Raw genomic sequence first — 16,628 nt, 5'->3', positions numbered from 1 at the left:
CGAATTCCACAATCTTTTCATGATTCAACTTAGTAAGTCAAACCCTAAAGGGAGGCAACAAATCTCTACTCTTTACTATGTTCACAACACCCTATACTTTATACTAACTACTCCGATTTTGACTTAAGCATCGGAGCCTGTGTGGCAAAAAGCCACACTGGTCTTTAGTGCTATTCTGTTTTGCAATTCTCGTCGATCCCTTTTATTCTTAAATATTAGTGCAAATTTGGCGGAATCCCAAGAGACCAAATTTCTACATCAACAATTAGTGCCGTCTGTGGAAACGACTAAGATCTAAAAGCTAACAATATGAACTCTGTAGTCTGTGGGAACGACTAAGATCAACAACGTTCCGACGATGATTGTTATCCAAGGAGGATGGTAAACCGAGAGATATTCTTGCTCGAGGTGGTTGAAGGTGATGAATTGTTAATAAAAATTAAGCATGTTATGTTCAAATTTGAGGTAAATTAATTATTTCATATGTTTTATACTTAAGAAAATTATTTGTTTGATGCCCAAACAAAACCTCGGTAAGCTAGCTGGTCAAGGAGCTCGAACTAGGACAGACTCAGAAAGCAGGCATGCCAAGAATTTGGCTTTGTTTACGAACTTGATGTTGATAAATCCGGAGATTTAGAAATTCATTTCGGACAATTGAACCTTCTCAAAAACTGAGTTTATGGTCTTTAGTGCCAGAAAATCGAGTTTGTTGATACCATGACTTTTTTTTAGTACAACATGTAGGGACGGGGGATCGAACTAAGTTATTGCTTTGGCGACTTCATACCATGATAAATTTCAGGGAGGAGAGAAAATTGAGAGAATAAAAAAATACAATTTCATTATATTGAATTCTTTAATCTCGATTGAAACATGTCGTCCTATTTATAGTCGAACGATACCTAATCGTAACATAAATAAGACATCTAAAATAAAATAATATCTAAATTAAATGTAATTTTAATTCCTAATACAAAACCCAAATCATACCAAAATCTTAAATCATATCAAATGTAATGTCAATTCTTAATAGGAAATCTAAATCTTAACGAAAACTAATTAACAAAAATACAAAGTGTTATTCTTGGGCATTTAAAAAAAAACTATATAAGGACAGTACTAATATTCAATTACAATTGAAAAATAAAAATAGTAATCTGTAACATAATTGGTCCCATTTAACACATCTTAGCGTATTTGAATTAACTTCCCAAACAATTTTGGAGCGCCATTTTTTTCTAACATGTTTGGTAACAAATAAAAATCATTTATTGCAATAATCAAATTACTTTTTTTTTTAAGTAATCATATCTAAAGTGTTGCTGTAAAAAAAAGAAAAGAAAAGACTGATCTATGCTGTTAAAAAAAAAAAACTGACCTATATATAAGCCAAATGACAATAGTGTTTGGTTAGCCCACGTAAAAGACTGGTTGAGTAAGAGGTCGAGCAACAAAGTTAAAAGAACAACCTATTAGGGGACCACTTTGCACAGGTAGGTCATGTCATATCTAGCGAGTGTCGAGTACATCCAATTTAGTGAGAAAGTTCGTCGTCACGTAGTTTAATTTGCACGGGGTGTTTATCCCAAGACAAAGTTATCAAAGAGTAACAAACTATAAATTTACAAATTCATCTGATATAAAACAACGATGATTATCTTCTCAGTTGAAGTATGCTCGTGCGGGCACATATTTGTGATAAAAATCAGATTCGACACGTGTAAGCATCAACTCAGTTCGTGGTATCCATATTACAGAACAAACCATGGGTACTCACTGGCTTGATCTTTATCGAACTGAGAGGAAGGAGATACCTCCACTGACCTGAGGAATCCGACTACCGACCTCGGGCCGAAAGCTGTAATCGCTATTTGTAACATACCAACGACTTTGTCTCCCCCGCTTGTAAAAGAGATACTCTACCTCATTGATCAGATACGCTATTTCTTCTAAGAACGACCTAAACAACTCGAGCTCGCAACTGACTTTGACGGCAGAATATTTATTCCTTGTGCATGTCTACTTTTGAGCACCTCAACAGCTCGTGACCGACCTGTGAGCTTGATTGGAAACAACATCAACAATCATAATATAACTTAATCGAACCATGCCAGCGTGGTCTAATACCATAGTTTAATAGACAAATTCCTACCAAAAATAAAAAAATAAAAAAACAAATAAAGGATTTAAAATTTAACCACAGTAAATAAATAAGAGCGAAAATAAAACCCTCTAAATTCCGGCGCCAATTTCCCGAAAACAAGTGGACATGTCCAAGTCTACCCACAGTTTCTCCCCAAACCCTCCTCTACTTTTACGGTCTTCTCCTTCACAACGCTAGATGCTCCAAATCTCTCTCACCTCTGCTTCTTCTCTCTACTCTCTCTTTCGATTCACGTTGCTGTCTCATTCCTCCGTTCATGGCGCGAGGTAGAAAGCGGCGGCGACCGGAGACTGCTGCGGGAGGGCATGGCGACGGAGGGGCTGAAGTTGGAGTTATCGACAAGGGTTTTCTGGGCGGCGGCGAGGGCGGGGTGCAATGGGGGATGAAAAGGGAAGAGGAGGATGGATTAGTTGCGGAATGTAATGATGTAGAGACGCAGCAGCCGAAGGAGGGGGAGGACAATGGCGAGCTGCAGAAGCAGAAGAGTTTTGTTGCCGGAGAAGACGGCGAATTGGGACGTAGGGTTTCGATTAATAGTCCACCGAGAAGTTTGAGGAAGAAGGCGAGAGTTTCTTACAATGAGGAAATTTACGAGTTCGATGACGACGACGACGACGACGAAGAGGTTCCTTCCAAGAAGCCTGGGCGAAGGGGTAGGAGAAAGAAAAATTTGCCTTCGACTCGGAATGTGTCCGAAGACGAAGAGCAACGGAGTCCTATGGAAGGTGTGGATGACGATGGGGAGAAAAAATCGGGTGTTTCTGGAAATAGGAGAGGTTCTTCAAGAAGGAAACGCGGTAGGAGATACGCGCTACGGAAGCAAACAATTTCCAAACCGGAGGGCGAGAAAAAAATCAATAAGTTGGATCCGGAAGTAAGAATTTACGGTTTGTGACTAGTGTAATTGTTTGTTTTCCTTGCTTATTACAGCTATGATTGTCTTTTTTCCTTGTGAATCAACAGTTCATCGAGAAGATATCTTTAATGTGCCATCAGTGCCAGAGGAATGATAAAGGCCGTGTTGTACGTTGTACTACTTGTAGGAGGAAGCGGTATTGTGTCCCTTGTTTACAGAATTGGTAGGCATCTTCCTTATTTACTTCAAATTTTTTCCATCGTTGCTACTAATAAGTTATCAGATAATTTATGTTTTATTTATTTTTTTACTTTGTGCACGTGTAAATGGATGCAGGATGGTTGTAGCTGGATATTTATATATTATGAACACAGTGTGTTTGCTATTTTATACATTGGTGTGTGGGGAGAGGTGGGGGTCTAGTAATACGTGATGAGCAATGCATTGCAAGACATATCTTTGTTGTGTAATAGAGACCTACATTAAATTATTTAGTAGCTAAGTAACCACGAACGCCTTGCTCTCTTGGTATTTGGTTGGTGGTATAATGTTATGACATGAATATGATTTGAACTAGAGTATGCAATTGTTGCCACAAAATGATGAACCACTAGTTCTTAGTTTCTGATGATACTAGAGGAATATCTATTGGGTTTTTCTGTTTCAACTGTAGGCTACAATGTTGATGTTTTTAGTAGATTACGAGGCCATTCTGTTCCACAATTTCAATTTGTAAGATAATTAGATAAATGTGCTTGTTTTCCTGATAATCAACAATCTTTCATTACTATAAAAGAAAAAAGACACAAAAGAGAAAGATAAGAAATCCTCTCTAAGCCAAGGAGTTCACGAAAAAGCACTCCAATTTGCATAAGTAACACAGGTGTAGTTACAAGGTCGATTCCAGACGAATTGCCAAAGAGAAGCCAAAGCTTTCCCTTTCTGCCAAAAAGTTGTCATTCTTGTCTTCCTTTCTAATTATAAATTATTAAATTTAATTTTCAACTTAAAGCATTGGCATCGTTAATCTGCAGAATGTTTGCTTTTCCTTTGAAGGGATGACCACAGAGAATCTGTCCTAGAGTTTCTTCCAAACTATTAGGGGAAGTACTACTGTAATTTGCAAGTATGCAGGATTAGGCAAGACCATTTTTAAGAGAAAGGGGAACTTCAGAACATTTGCTCCTCACTTTTCATTGTAATTTTTACCTGAGGATGCACCAACTCAAAGATATTTGTGACGTTGGGATGATTTTTTTTTTTTTTTTTTTTTGAATTCCCTTTGTGTTGATTCCTCCCAAACTCAAAGACCAATAAAAGAAATTTATTGTCTTGGGAACATTTCCATACCATTATACTAACATCGTGAGGTAGAATCACATTGTTGAAATCCAGATGTCTTAATTGAGATTTATTAGAGTATTTGATTGAAGGTTCAAGATTCCAATCCCTATGGTCTTCAATGGTTCTTCTAGCGGTCTCTTATCCAGATATTAAGGAAGATCTAGCTTTAATTTCTGTCTCCCAATGATTTCTTCTAAAGTTAAACCTCCATTCTTCTCCTAACAGAAGCTGAAGGTCACATTGGTCACCAAATTCTGCCTAGTAGTGGGGCTATAAAGTCATGGGAAGAAATGGCAAAGAGGCAAGTCTGTAATTCAGAAACTCCTGAAATCTTGTAATTTTACCTATCCTTAGTTTGAGACTGTAGATTTGGAAAGTGACTTTTTGACTAGTAATATGAAGCTTCAAGGATATGTCTTTTAACAGGTCCCTTATTAACTGAATACCAACCTCCTAAATCTTTACCATATTTGCTGGGTATATTTTGAACGCTAGAGTTCCATTCTTGAAGAAAATTCTCCAAAGCTACTTTTTTGAAAAAAACAAGTATTTCAAATTCTCCATAGCCACATGGAAATGAGTAGATGTTCTTTTATTAATCCTAATTCCTAATGATAGTTTGGTTTCTCACTAAAAAATGGAAAGGCAGGCAACGTTTCTTTTTCTCTAGTTGTCAAGCACAAGTTCTCCTTTATTTGTCTGCTGGCTTGACAGTACATAGATACATCAATGTATGTAGGTACACAAACATGTATATAAATATTTGGATGAGAGTTCCTTCTTGTATAGTTAGCCTTTGGACTTTGCTTGCCGGCTCTCTTTTTGTATGCCTCGTCTTGGGCTGTCTTTTGTTTTGTCCTTGTTATCTTTGTTCTATTTCATCTTTTATCAGTGAAAGCTTAGTTTATTATAAAGAAAAAACATGTGTGTGTATATATCATCGGTAGAACTTGCTCAAAACTATCATTGAGGCTATAAGAAGACTATCCAATTAACAGTAGAGGAAATAGAATGGTCGCACAAATTACACAATTCATTGCAAGAAGAGGCTACAAAAAGAATAATCTGAAAGCTCCTCAACCGAAAGCTCATCTTTTTATTTCTTTTAATTTTTATTTTTCTACACTCCTTTTAAAATTCTTCTATTTCTTCAGTCCATGCTTCCAGAGCAGCGCATGGGTAGCATATTAACATTAAGAAGTTATTTTTTTTGTTGAAAGGGCAGCCAGCCATACTAAGTTTCAGAACAGCCATTTTATTCTGTTCAGTTAACCACATTGAAAACAATTGATGTTCGGTAGCTTCCACTAAAGTTTTGAGTATTTAAGGGCAACCAACCAAGGAAGAGGTGGGAATCATCATTGCTTCCCTTACATAGATATCACCAGCCAGAAGAGAGTGGTCAACAACGGCCTGTCTCTTTTTTTGTTTTTTTGATGAGAAACATAAGAAAATATATTAAAAAACTCCCTCGAAAGAGGGGTGGGAAGTACATCCTAAGGACGGAGGGTAGAGATAACCCTCCTCCAAGAAGAACTATACAATCACGGACTTCCAATCTTGAATAATCAAAAGGAGACTGTAGTTACAAAAAACCTTCTTGTGGATTGTTGCCCACCTAGAAGCCGTATGCTTAATATTCACACAACAAGGGCCTGTCTCTTAAGTTTCTATATCCATAACATATTCTTGAAAAGATTATTTATTTGAATAATTCTTGTATTATAAATATGAAATCAAAATTTTGGTGAAGCTGGAAGTTTTACGGTGCTTTGTTTGTGCGGTTTATGGTTGTTTCATTCTTCCCCTTTGCTTCAGTCATTACCAGGTGTAGTTCTTATTCTGCAGGTACCCTAATACACCAGAAGAGGAAATTGCAGAATCTTGTCCAGTATGTTGTGGAAATTGCAATTGCAAATCATGTTTGCGTTTAGATGTTCCCGTTAAAGTGGGCCTTCTCTCTGATGCTTTCTTCATGTGTATTATCTATTGATTTGATGACATTCTCCTTTAAAACGTTTTTTTTTGTAATTATAGAATTTGAAGAACTTGGAACCAGTAGTCAAAGACGGTGGAGAGGTTGAGCATGCAAAATATGTACTACGTAGACTTCTACCATTTCTGAAATGGCTTAATGAAGAGCAGATGATGGAGAAAAAACAGGAAGCTACAAGGCTAGGTACTTTCTTGTTGCCCATCAGTTAGCAATTGACTCCATTAGAAAGCAATTCTTGCTCTTCAGTGTTGTTAAGTTGTTGAGTTTGTAATTTTGTTTCTTATTTTTGCTTCTCATTTGACTAATATTTGCATAATAATGTGTATTTAAAGAGTTCACTTCCTCTTAGTGCATAGCTGCACAGTTTTTTGCATTACTTGTTTAAGATTTGTATAATATTTGGACCATTCAATTATGAAACATATATTGGTCCATTTTTTGTGGCTGATATGCTCTTAGTTTTTAAAGGGTCCATATAGTTATTTTGTTTCCATAATGCTTGTCTTTTACTCCACGGTAAAGAACAGGATGAGTTGATATTTATACAAAATAAAACCTCCATATTTAGACAAAACGATCTTCAATTATGTTTTTCTTCATATTTGGTGGGTTACTCTGGGCAGGTTTGCCTCTTCATGATCTGAAGGTGGAAAAGATAGATTGTGAAGACAATGAGCGAATGTACTGGTAAAGACATTCTTCATAAGAATTCTTTCCCTTGTTATTTTTATAGTATAGTTTGAAGATCTGATTTAAAATTTTTATTTTTCAGCAACATCTGTAGAACGTCAATTTTTGATTTTCATCGAACCTGCGTTACTTGTTCTTTTGACCTTTGTCTCAACTGTTGTCGGGAAATCCGTGATGGAGATATGCGGTGTTGTGAGAAAAATGAGATAATACCCTATGTCAATCGAGGATTTGAGTACTTGCATGGTGAAGAACCCAAAAAAGCCGAAGTGCTTGCTGGGTCTTCTCCAAGAGGTTGTGGGGAGTCAGTGTCCGAATGGAAAGCAGAAGAAGATGGAAGCATTCCTTGTCCACCACTGGACCTGGGTGGTTGTGGTCACGGGTTTCTAGAGTTAAGATGTATATTGGAAGATTCAGTCTCTGAATTGGTGGACGAAGGAGAGGAAATTGCCAGAATCCACAACATAATGGATGTGGATGAAACTGAAGAAAAGTGGTGCTCGTGCTTTAACTCATGTGGTGAAATTGATCTCGAGAATGGTATGTTGAGGAAAGCTGCTTCTAGACAAGGTTCAAGCGATAATTATTTATACTGTCCCAGGGGCAGGGATATCGAAGCTGGAGAGTTGAACCATTTTCAGTGGCATTGGAGCAAAGGTGAGCCTGTGGTTGTTAGCAATGTTCTTGAAAACACATCAGGTTTGAGCTGGGAACCCCTTGTCATGTGGCGTGCCTTTCGTCAAATTACACATACGAAACATGGTCAACAGCTGGAAGTTAAGGCCATTGATTGCTTGGATTGGTGTGAGGTCAGTTGAATTGTTGTGAGATAGATTTCCCTGTTTTCTTTAGCTTTAATATTTAAGGAACTCCATAGATAATTTTACGATTAGTTTGAATGGTTGATATATGTTTCACAACAATAAGTTTTTTACTACAAGGGTATTGAATGACTTATAGAAGATATTCTTAAGATTTACTAAAAGGAAAATCTGTATTTCATCCACACACGCCCAGGAGGGGGGGAGGGGGGGATAAAGATTGACAACCTCCCCCATGTGCCTAGATAGAAAAAGATAGCAAGTTAATCACAGTATTTTTATTCCACAAAAACTGGAAAAAGAAACCAACATGTAACCCACAAATTCAGCAAAAAAAGCTTAAATTTATCCCAAAATCTATTACCAAGCTATGGCTAGGAGGAAGTAACAAAAAAGAAAAAAAGAAAAGAGAAATGCAAAGAAAACTAGATTAGAGAGAAGCAAAGCTTCAGATTTCCAAATGAGTGAAGAAGAGGAAGCCCCAAATTTTATTGAGACCAATTTTGAGCCATGAGGCACTTCCAGTCCGACCAGCGTCCATGTAGACTACTTCAACAGTGATGGAGTGAAGCCTGCAGCCATAGTGAGAGTGAAAGAGTGGCGGAGAGGTGGGAGCTGTTTTTGAAGGATAGAACAAAGAGGATGTATCAAGGGATTGCTTTTCTACATGTTAAATTTAAGCGGGAAAGGGATAATAGAATGCATAACTAGTTTAATTTTCTTCAATTTGTCTTTTCTGGTTCGATCTATATAAATTCTGAAAACCAAAGCAAATATTGGTTTTCATTTCCCCTTAATGTAAAATTTGTTTGACCTGTTGGGTTTGACTTATCCTTTTTTTCCCCTTCTTTCTTTTTCGCACCTGTAATAAAAATAACTGGGATAGAGAAGGGGAAATCTGCTGTGTAAAATGAAATAGTTTTTTTTATTTTTATTTTTTATTTGTATTAAATGTTGTATTATACATCTGTCCTTTTATTTTGGTTTCAAATCCTAATTTCTCTTTTTAAATCTCGCAAAAGAATTTAATGATTCTTTTTTGTTTCTCATCCACTGCATATCAGGTTAAAGCTTGACATTTGGCAAATGAAACATGTTTTTGTTAAGATCATCTAGGTAAAGAATTATCTTTATCTTTTAGTTTTAATCTGATAAATTGGTACCAGCAGGAACATGTTGTTTCTGTCTTCACTTGAAGTGGATTTTAGGAGTTTTTGGCCTGAATGCTTTCTGGTGATTGGATCCTGAATTTCTAATCCTTTTTTATTTCTCGTGTTAATTCAATATTTAATACGGTGAGTCTAAAAATTACATTTCTCCTGGTACATAGATTAAAACAAGTGCCTTGAATCTCAACCAGAAATATTCGGTGGCTTCACATCAAGTGGAAGTCTTATTTCATATCTTGTAGTCAAGATTTTTGCCCAATATTTTTAATTAAAAATTTAGAGATGCAGTTCCATTTCAAATTTGCTCGCTTCTTTTGAAAATTAGTGTGTCCTTAATACTCAAGTGTATCTGCGTCTCAGCCGCGCATACAGTATTCTTACATTTTGTGGGATACAACTTTATTTCTTGTACTATATAAACTAATACGAACTTGTCAAACTGCAGCTTGATGTCAACATCCACAAATTCTTTATTGGGTATTCAGAAGGTCAGTTTGATACAAAATTGTGGCCTCGGATACTGAAACTCAAGGATTGGCCCCCTTCTAATCATTTTGAGAAATGCTTGCCACGTCATAATGCTGAATTTATCAGTTGCTTACCTTTTAAGGAGTATACACATCCTTACAAAGGCAACCTAAACCTTGCTGTCAAATTGCCGGAGAATATTTTAAAACCTGATATGGGGCCTAAGACATATATTGCTTATGGAGTTGCTCAGGAGCTTGGTCGTGGAGACTCTGTTACCAAGCTTCATTGCGATATGTCTGATGCAGTATGTCAATATCTAGTTTTCTTTCAATTTATAGAGCTATATATATTTTCTTTTTTGAAAATTGAGAATCAGTAAACTATTCTTTCTGGATTTTACTATTTTTATCATAAATATGACCAAGGGGTGAGTTTGTCTATGACAGTATGCTTCAGCTTTGACTGTTTTGTTAAATGACCTGTTTTGTTGCATCTAGACAGATTGACACATGTTTCAGACACAATCTCTTATTGACACATGTTTCTGGAAACAATCTCTTATTTGCACTATGTAACTTTCTTGATGCATATGCTCCAGAATCTGTACATCAATTAGTTAAGAGGAAACCCATTTTTTATAGTGTTTTTGGATTGTTTGAAGGGAATTGCTCATTTAAAGAGCATTATATCACATGTGTCCTTTGCTAATTTTTGTTGGCAGAACTATTTGTGTTTTTCTTGTTCATTCACTGCGTGAGGAAGCTTGCATTACTCACTGTCTTCCTTGTATAGCACTGCCACTTCACAGTTTCTTTGTGCCTTAATGGTGATGAAGAATTTCTTCTAGCGAATTTTTTTAACAACATTTACTGGAAAAACTACATTGTTATTGCAACTTGTTGCACGATATGCCGTTCGGAACATTTTCCCTTGTTTCCTTTCTATTGATACCTTGGTTGCTGCAAGTTGCTGGACACAATTTATATTCTGATAAGGTCGATTGGTTGATTTATTGATCTGTGATAATGTTTAGTATTTTTATAAGCAAGTATGCATGTTCAAATTATCTGTTATGACCATGAAAATAAATTTTTGGTCTTCATTTGTCACGATTTAAGGATTTTGGTTAGCCCTATATTTTAAGATTTTTCAATCATGTGCGACTGATTTTGGTGAGAAATGGAAAATGTTACAGCAATAATAAGAGAAAAAAATATGCAAATTTTGATTTATTTAGTGATTTTTTGAAAAAGTATACTCGTTGCTCCTGTATCTTCCTTTAATGTGGTTAATTACTTTATTTTACTTCAATAAAAAATTCTTATGGTGACTTGTTTCAGGTGAATGTTCTTACACATGCCACCGAAGTCACCCTTGAGCCCAAGCATTTGAATAGTATTAAAGAATTAAAAGCAAAACACCTTGCGCAAGACCAAAGAGAACTTTATGGTGACACGGCTGATGCAAATTTTGTCGATAGAAGCAAGGTTTTCAATGACCCTTGTAATACGAGTGATAATGGAGAGGAACATGTTTGCAAAGTTGGTTATCAAAACAATGATGCAGTTTTTGAGAATACATCTAGCCCTAAGAGAGGTGATGCTGAAGAGGGTGATCATCGAAGTTTGAATGAACACAGTGGACCTGACCCTGGTGAGTCTGTAAATGTAAATCCAGGTGGAGAAACTAGTGATGATGCAAAAATATCAGAAGAGATGGAAAGTTGGGAGGCTTCTGATGGTGGTGCACTATGGGACATTTTTCGTAGGCAAGATGTCCCCTTGCTGCAGCGATATCTCAATAAGCATTTCAGAGAATTTAGGCACATTCATGCTGGTCTTGTGCCACAGGTTACTACGATATACAGTTTGACTTAACATTCTACACTTATATTGATATTAAGACAGCAAAACTTTTCATTCTTTATAATTCCAGTACTCTCTTGCTGAACTACCCGTCTATATATGCAATGATATGAGTAAAAACAAATTAATTCCTTCCTATCTGCCCAAAACGGTATCGATTGCTTTTAAGGACATGAAGGAATGTTCTGCCTAATGATGTTAGTTATTTGACCAAAGTTAGCTGTTTTGCATTATCAATGAACTGAATTCATTTAGAATTAACTGTATTTAGAGTAAACTCAAGAAATAATGTGCATTGCTATAATTGGATCCATTGTGGATATGGTCAAGAAATTTCATACCGAAACTGTCATACCAACACTTGTCTCGACTTCTATAACTTGTCCATATTTTTCCTGGTATATTTTTAGGAGAAAATCTATACTTCATCGAGACATTTCCACGTGTTTATTAGGTGTTCTTGCTTTGATAATCCAGGTGTTTCATCCAGTGCATGATCAGTCATTTTATTTGACTTTGGAACACAAAAGAAAGCTCAAGGAGGAATATGGTCAGATTATAATGTGGTATTAGGTTAGAATTTTTATCACCATCATTCATGGCAATAATCTTCTTCTGCTTGCTTCTTATACAGGAATTGAACCTTGGACATTTGTCCAAAAACTGGGAGATGCCGTCTTTATTCCAGCTGGTTGTCCTCATCAAGTCAGAAACTTGAAGGTTGGCCTTCACTATTGTTATCTTTAAAAACTGATTTAAGCAACTTTTTGGATTTTAAGAGATGTTCTGTTCATACCTTCTTTTTTTTTTTTTCTGTATTTTTCTTTGTAAAAGAACTCTTGTTTAGTTTGCAGTTATGCATCATAAGTTTATTAACTCATCCATACTGCATCAAGAAATGCAACTTGGTTCTATTTCAGCTGATGCTTCAATGGTTGGGCCTTTTGGTCTTACTCTTACATATCAAGATAGTTGTGTCAGTTCATTATCTATCCGATTCTCAAAGGTTTAGTGAATAAGAATACAAGCTAACTAAAAGTGAATTTTTCTGTATTATCCAAGTATATTTGCGCTGTATCCAACTAGTATTGTGTTTATATCGTATTTGTAAAATAGTCTTCAACATACAAAATAGAGTTTTCATTTAAGGACCATGGTCTTGTTTTATCATTTTTGCAAATCTTACATGTGTTTCATGGGCTTGGTGAATCTAAATTATATTATTGATGCCACAACCTGGGAATTTCAACTTTCCAGAGTGCTCTGTTTTTATCTTTCACAGTCAATCAGAAAATACTGTTCATATAGGGGTCCATGCCACTGATTTAGTTGACATTATCTTACTAGAAAAATGGATAATTGGAGCAGATGCATAAATGGTGCCTTCAGATTCTTTTCTCGAATTGCCTTATCTCAAGGGATTGAGTTATAGTTGAAGCTTGATTTATCATTCTAATATCTTGTCCGAACTAAAATGAGAATACTATTTCATATAATGATTATTTTCTTTGGCTGAACCTATTTATGGCTATTATTCTAATGCCTTTCCAATTCATGTTCCCCATAGTCATGTATAAAGGTTGCTCTAGACTTTGTCTCACCTGAGAATGTTGGAGAGTGCATCCACTTGACTGAAGAATTTCGCAAGCTTCCTTCAAATCATTGGGCCAAAGAGGACAAATTAGAGGTAATCCATCATTTTCTGTCATCCATGTTCTTTGTTATCTTAATGTCTCTACCAATGTTAAAACAATAATGAAAGATATTGTTTGGTTGAACTTTATTAGAGCCTTTCTTTGGAATTTTTTATTTGAAAGAACAATGAAATCTTTTAGAGAGAAGAGAAGATTGTTTAATATTTTGTTGGAACATATTGGTTTTATGGTTATCTGGTGCTAGATAAGTCCAAATCTTTTTAAACCTATTGAACTTCTTCCCTTTGTGTTGATTGGAAGACTCTGTATAACTTTCTTATCATGTGACTATTCTCACGAGACAACAGCATAACTCTACTACATTTGGTTGTCAAGCTAACTAATAGGATATTAAATCCTAGGTAGGTTACCACCTTAGTTTGAACTTATTTTCTCTAAGCTCTTTATTTATTTATTTTTTTGGTATGAAACAATATTTCATTGATAGTATGAAATATACAAAAGGCCACAAGGGCAATTACAAGAAGGCTTCCCAGCTTGTAATAAGCTCATTTAAAGAGTAACTATTGAAAGGCGGATAAAAACATTTGCACCACCCCATAGCAAGTACAATGACCCTATCAAAAAAGTTTTCAAAGGAGAGTACCTTGTTGTTGAAGACCTGATGATTCCTTTCTAACCATAAAGACCGAAGGAAGGCTCGAATCAGTTGTGTCCAAAGTATAGCTTTTCCTCTGTTGAAGGGGTGCCCCACCAAAAAACAATCAAGTAGTGTAGCTGGTTGTGTGTGGAGAGCTGTTGTCCATCCGAAACTTGAGAGCAAGCGGTTCCAAAATCGAGTGGCAAATGGGCAATGAATAAATAGATGGCTTTGTGTTTTCGAGCTTCCAAAGCATAGAATGCAGCAATGTGGAGACAGGTACAAATGAGGGTTCTTTCTCTGTATTCTGTCATGAGTGTTTAAGGCCCTGTGAGTGAGTTCCCAGCAGAAAAATTTAATTTTCTTGGGGTATTTATCATGCCAAATGTTAGAGTAGAGGGTGGATTCCTGTTGGTCATGGACAGTGTATGAGCAGAGTAGTGTGAAGGTTTATCTGGTGGTGTATAAGCCCGATGGTTCGTGGGGCCATCTCCATTGATCTTCGTTGGGTGAGGGGACAATCGGGTCAATAAGTGAGACCAGTCTCTTCCACTCATCAATTTCTTCCTCCTTTAGTGTCCGCCTGAAAGTATAACTCCATGAGGAGGTTGTCCTGGACCAATGATCGCCAATAGTGGCGTCCTTTTCCGTAGCTATAGTGTATAGATTCGGGAAAAGTGAGGCTAGTGTTCCCTGTGCTCGCCATTTCTCTTGCCAAAAGCTGATAGTGCTTCTTTCCCCCACCTTACAGGTTGCTAGGTTCTTTATAAAGCAGGTGAGTTGGCTGATCGAGGATCAAGGGCCTTTGTGGAGGGACTGGCAGCGGTTAGGCCAAGGATTTGTGCTGGATCCATGGTATTCAGCTGAGATAAGTTTCCTCCATTGATGGTTTGGTTCAGTTGTGTAACGCCACACCCATTTGGAGAGAAGGGCATTATTCCTCCGCTTGATATTCCCAACACCGAGACCACCCTCATCAATGGGAAGCTGTGTTTTGGTCCAGTTTAGGAGATGCGATTTCCCCCCATTTTTTGCTCCCTGCCATAAGAAGTCCCTGAATAGTTTTTCCAATAGATCCCGCAGCTGCCCGATATCTTGAAGAGAGATAGATAGTATGTAGGTAGATTGGAGAGGACGGATTGGAGAATGGTAAGGTGTCCCCCTTTTGATATATATAAACTGTTCCACTTGCAAAGGCGACTCTGTATTTTCTCGATGATGGACCACCAAAACGAGTCCTTTTTTGGGTTTCCATTGAGAGGCAGTCCCAAATAAGTGCTAGGCCATGATCCTGGTGCACAATCCCCAAGCTTTAGCTATGTCGTTGATAACCTGACTGTCGATAGAGATACCAAAGACACTACACTTGTTGTAGTTAATGTTGAGTCCGGAGGCTATCTCATAGAATTTTATGATCTTATGAAGGTTTTTGATGGAGGATGGATCCTTTTTGGAGAACAAAAGAGTGTCATCTGCAAAGAGGAGATGATTAATTTTTATAGAGTTGCAGCGAGAGGAATAACCTTTTAGATGATCGATTTGTTGTCCATGGTGTAGCATGCAGCTGAGGACATCTGTTATGAGGATGAAAAGAAAATGAGAAAGTGAATCTCCTTGTCTCAATCCCTAGTAGCTGTAAATTTACGCCTTGGTCTCCCGTCTATGATAATAGAGAAACTAGTAGTGGATATACAAGCCCTTATCCATCTTCTCCATTTCTCCCCAAAACCTTTGTATTTCAGCACCATATCCAGGAAATCCCAGTCCACCATATCAAAAACCTTATCGAGACCAAGTTGTATCACCACTCCTTCAGTTTTTTGTGACTTCCAATCATCAATAATTTCATTGGCAATAAGGGCGGAGTCAAAAATCTGTCTTCCTTCAACAAAAGCAGATTGTTTGTCAGTTATAGTGAGGGGAAGAACCTTTTTTAGTCGGTCCGAGAGCACTCTTGCAAGGATCTTGTAGGTGCAAGAGATGAGACTGATAGGCCTATAATCGTGCACGGTTTTTGCTGCCTTCTTCTTTGGTATGAGGCAGATGTATGTTTCATTTAGTGCAAGATTGAGGACTCCATTTTAGCTCTTTATTATTTTACTTATTAGCCCTTTATTGATCACTACGTCAATCCATGATGGTTTTCTCCTTTTATATATTTCATAGTTTCTTAATGCACAAAATCTTGGAAACCAGAAGCAAGTTTATAGTACGACTTATGCTTGAAACAGGTAAAGAAAATGAGTATTTACGCTATGAAAGCAACGATTGAGAGTTTGAAGAAAAAATGCGAGTGATGCAGACCAAAATTGTCTAATTTAGGATTATTTCTTGTGAGGTTAGTATTATCATTTCATACTCCCAAATTTACATTGTTCTTAATTTACATCCCACGTTTATATTATTTTTAATCAAAATTGTCTAATTTAGGATTATTTCTTGTGAGGTTAGTATTATCATTTCATACTCCCACATTTACATTGTTCTTAATTTACATCCCACGTTTATATTATTTTTAATCGATATCATTCTCAATCCACACATTTTTCCATAGTCCTAAAGATATTCTTGAGCTTGATATCATTTCATACGAGTTCTCATTGGTATTTGAAACTGATTTTGTATATCTTTTGAACTCGGTACAGTCTCGACATCCTGTAACCAGAAGATTGAGGACAAGGCTAAAGTTAGTATAAGAGGCGTTTCATCATGAGCTTTTGTGATGTCACCTGTTTTGTAGCAATAGAATTATGCCTCATACATTTTGTAGAATGATTCTTGGCCTTTTTACTCCTCCATGTATGTCGTTCGACAATAACTTAAAGCCGGTATGTCATTTATCAGCCATGAGATTCGGGGGTGTCGCTTTTGATCCTTTTGGCATTTTTGTATAGATAACATCTCTGCCATAATGGGAAAATGAAATGCACAAGCATGATCTGTATGTTTCAGAA

The 16,628-nt window shown here is 36.7% G+C and overlaps 1 protein-coding gene across 2 annotated transcripts; it reads left to right on the top strand.

Moving 5' to 3' along the window:
• The first annotated feature begins 2,259 nt into the window (after window positions 1-2,259).
• On the top strand, window positions 2,260-16,628 carry LOC111011805 (lysine-specific demethylase JMJ26). 2 transcript variants are annotated; one of them, XM_022285701.2, is made up of 13 exons: window positions 2,261-3,041; window positions 3,131-3,246; window positions 6,216-6,315; window positions 6,405-6,546; window positions 6,987-7,050; window positions 7,136-7,862; window positions 9,489-9,818; window positions 10,855-11,364; window positions 11,857-11,929; window positions 12,014-12,099; window positions 12,947-13,066; window positions 15,906-16,012; window positions 16,320-16,628. In XM_022285701.2, exons 1-12 carry the CDS (start codon window positions 2,424-2,426, stop codon window positions 15,969-15,971), a joined length of 2,952 nt encoding a protein of 983 aa, XP_022141393.1. In that variant the 5' UTR covers window positions 2,261-2,423; the 3' UTR covers window positions 15,972-16,012; window positions 16,320-16,628. The 2 variants fall into 2 exon arrangements, with proteins under 2 accessions (XP_087978802.1, XP_022141393.1); XM_088122676.1 differs by lacking the exon at window positions 15,906-16,012 and having other exon boundaries at window positions 2,260-3,041.

This window comes from Momordica charantia (genome assembly GCF_013281855.1).
Source record: "Momordica charantia cultivar OHB3-1 chromosome 4 unlocalized genomic scaffold, Mcharantia_2.0 BLBB01000004.1, whole genome shotgun sequence".
Classification (NCBI taxonomy): Eukaryota; Viridiplantae; Streptophyta; class Magnoliopsida; order Cucurbitales; family Cucurbitaceae; genus Momordica; species Momordica charantia.
The sequence above is the reverse complement of the archived record's forward strand: the minus strand, read 5'-3'. Positions and strand labels throughout refer to the sequence as shown.